The sequence below is a fragment of the Morone saxatilis genome, unplaced genomic scaffold (assembly GCF_004916995.1).
Source record: "Morone saxatilis isolate NCDOM2014 unplaced genomic scaffold, NCSU_SB_2.0 Contig14, whole genome shotgun sequence".
In the NCBI taxonomy this organism is placed as follows: domain Eukaryota; kingdom Metazoa; phylum Chordata; class Actinopteri; family Moronidae; genus Morone; species Morone saxatilis.
The window spans coordinates 22,193,341-22,196,550 of record NW_023339696.1 but is presented as its reverse complement, the minus strand read 5'-3'; the positions used below and the strand labels follow the sequence as shown (position 1 = coordinate 22,196,550).

Here is a 3,210-nt window from a genome sequence, read left to right as displayed (position 1 = left end):
ATAAAATTGAATTGAATTGTATTGAATTAAATGTTGTATCACTCCCTGCTGTGTCTGCAGGTTACTACAGGGATGACCGCAGCCAGTTCCCCTACGAGCGGAGGCCCCAGTCCAGAGCCTACGTGGGTCCTGGTCAGGGGGACTTCTACTACTGTGGGGGGGCGTTCGGAGGCCTCCTGCAGGAAGTCCACCAGCTCGCCAAAACCTGCCGCTCCAACTTCGAGGCTGACGCCAAGGAAGGCATCGAGGCTGCCTGGCAGGAGGAGAGTCACCTGAACAGGTAGGCAGCAGGATAGTTACTTGAACAGGTAGGTTAGATGAGAGTCACCTCAACAGGTAGGCAGGAAGAGAGTCACCTGAACAGGTAGGCAGGAGGAGAGTCACATGAACAGGTGCTGACCTGTGTTGTATTTTCTACTTCCTGGTCCTGTGTGTTCAGGTACATGTGGATTAACAAACCCAGTAAGGTGCTGTCACCTGAGTACCTGTGGCAGGACTTCAAACCCAGGAACGCTGAGGTCTACATCGTCAGGTTCTCCGGAGTCGTCAAGAACTACGCTGAGATCCGACCCAACGTCTGACAGTCCGGACTGAACCGGACTGGACTGAACTGAAACGGTTTGAAAGGTTTTGGAAAATCCACACAACTGGTTTGCACCTGTCTCTATCCCCTGAGGCTTACCCACAATCCACCTCTTTGCCTGGTCTCTGGCTGTCAATCAAGATTGAACACTGATCACTACAGACTCAGGACCTTCAGCTAACTTCGGCTCTACTGAGCGTGTGCAGCTCTTACACCAACAATCAGACTGTTGACCCCGCCCACACTAGCACCTGTTTCTACCTGTGCAACAGCGACTGCTCTTATCACATGAGTCGGTATTCTCCGTTTGATCGGTCTCAAAATGAACAAATTTATTTTCAAAATGTTTGTGATTTAATGTCAATAAACAGATCAATATGATGATGAAATAACGACATCATGATGGAGATTTGTAAAAAGTCTGAATTCAGAGTCGTTCTGTCTGCGAGACTTTTAAAATGCTTGTTTTCTGAATGGAGTCGTTTGGTGGGAACATTAGTACCTCTGAGTAGGTGACCTACACTGCTCTTGAATGCATCCTGTGTTATAAAGCTGCTGTTTTTTTGTGAATGAGGCTAGTGCTCATTTGAAACTTTATAAGTTAAAAAACATTCTCCATCAAGTAGGTTTAGTAATTTTAAGTGACACTGACAGAATTTTTTTTGTAAACCATGATGATGATTTTGTGGCAGAGCCTAGTTGGTGTCAGAATACAAACACGAGACCGAACGCTGTAAAATAAATGACAATCATATTTAATGTAATCTGTAATGTTTCTACGACACAAAGCTGCTGCGTCGGAAAGCCACCATTAGCTTTGTACTGTTAGCATGAGCTAACACTATCCAGCTAAAACCAATATCACATATATTCCAGTCTTTGCAGCAATGTTAGCTTTGACTTTGAGCTTTATGTTCCAGTGGGTGTCGGCCGTTTGTGGACGTTAGCAAAACTCCATTTCAACAAAACAACAGGACAATAATTCATTTATTCTGGGAAACTCCCGGTTTCTCTCCGTAACTTGTTAACGCAGAGACGTTACCATGACGTCCGCTCCTGATTGGCTGATGTAAACGAGAAATATTACATATGAAATCTGTGTAAACTTATCACACAAGATGACTGGACGCTAAAGCTACAAACAGCAGATTTTCTCTGTAATCACACAACAAGCTAACTAGCGTAGCTTTACTATCTCTGCCATCTCAGCCTTTACTGCAATTCACTTGAATTGTGAAAATGCCTTTATGATGCATTCATTTGCAGAGTAATTGATTATTGATTTGAACAGTGTAAACATAAAATGTAAACAGGGAGACAGATGCTAACAGACGGGCTAACTGTGTTTTCCCTTGAAGCAGGTTGCAGTCGCAGTTTTATCCAGGTTGGCTGTTAAAATAATTAAATTGCCATGAACAAATGAGATCAAATTAAGACATTTTTCATTTAACCACTGAGCTAATGTTTGTTAGCCGCTGAGCTAACCCACCATGTATTTATTTGATGTGTGTGAATGTACAGCAGCAGATTGTTTGTGTCCACAGGACGAGACGACCTGTTCACTGATGATCGTGATGTTGATTTATTGTCTTCCTCTCTGGTGGTTGATTTCAGGGAATTAAATAATAAATAATCATTTGTTACATGAAAATAATTTGTTCTGCTTCATGTTTTCAGATTTTCCTTCTGTGGTTTGAATGTAAATATTTATCATTTATATATATATATATATATATATGTATAATGTAATATGAATGTAATGTAATTCAGTAATGTTTTATTAGAAGAATAGATGAATTATATAGAGAGCGGCTGTAAACTCACTGCTGGAGCCTCTAGTGGACGTTAGAGGAACTGCAGCTTCTGACCCGACTGATAAAAGTTCCTCAGACAGGCAGTAAAACACAGCTTAGATTATGACTCATTGGTTAGTGATCGATGACTGTAAACTCAATTTATGATTTATGGTGTCAGATCAATTTCAACACATCTAAATAAAATAAGTAAGAATGTTCATTAATCCTCAGAAAAGTTGTTTTAGTGAACTTAAATGTGTTAAGTATTTAAATGATTGGTGATATAATTATTCCGGTTTGTTCCACTGACTAATTTTCTTTAAGTTGACTTTATATGATTATTATATATATATATATTATATATTATATTATATATTACAGAAACAGAAGCATTAAAGCTCAGAACAGGAAAGTTTTTATTAAACATTAATCATCCTAAACTCGGCCCAAAGAATTCTTAATGAACAGCCAAAGTCTAAAGATTTGATCTTTGTCACATAAAACACAAATTAACTGGCTACCAATAGATAATCATTGAATAATCAATAGTTTTTATGGTCCGTCAGTTGTTTGACAGGTGATGTAATAATTTGCTTTAGTGGAAGAAAAAAAATTCAACTTGGTTGCACTTGTATAAAGAAGATGTATTTAAGTGACTATTGGGTAGAGGTAGAGGGGATGGGGTTTACCCCTGAAGAAGGTGGGGTTGTAGTTTGTCACTGTAACCACTAGAGGACAGCGATTCATGATTATTTCTGTTTGTGAACAGGAAGGAAGAGAGAGAATCCAGACAGAAAGACACAGGACACAAAGTGAAGACATCAGATCACA

At 39.6% G+C, this 3,210-nt stretch overlaps 1 protein-coding gene across 3 annotated transcripts in view; it reads left to right on the top strand.

The window, feature by feature from the left end:
• LOC118322930 (globoside alpha-1,3-N-acetylgalactosaminyltransferase 1-like) overlaps positions 1 to 2,234 on the top strand; it is an 8,328-nt gene extending 6,094 nt beyond the window's left edge. For all 3 annotated transcript variants that reach the window (XM_035654794.1, XM_035654793.1, XM_035654792.1), the window contains 2 exons: positions 61 to 280; positions 440 to 2,234. In XM_035654794.1, coding sequence (XP_035510687.1) covers positions 61 to 280; positions 440 to 581 — 362 coding nt within the window. In that variant the 3' untranslated portion in view covers positions 582 to 2,234. The remainder of the gene's footprint in view (positions 1 to 60; positions 281 to 439) is intronic.
• Positions 2,235 to 3,210: the final 976 nt, after the last annotated feature.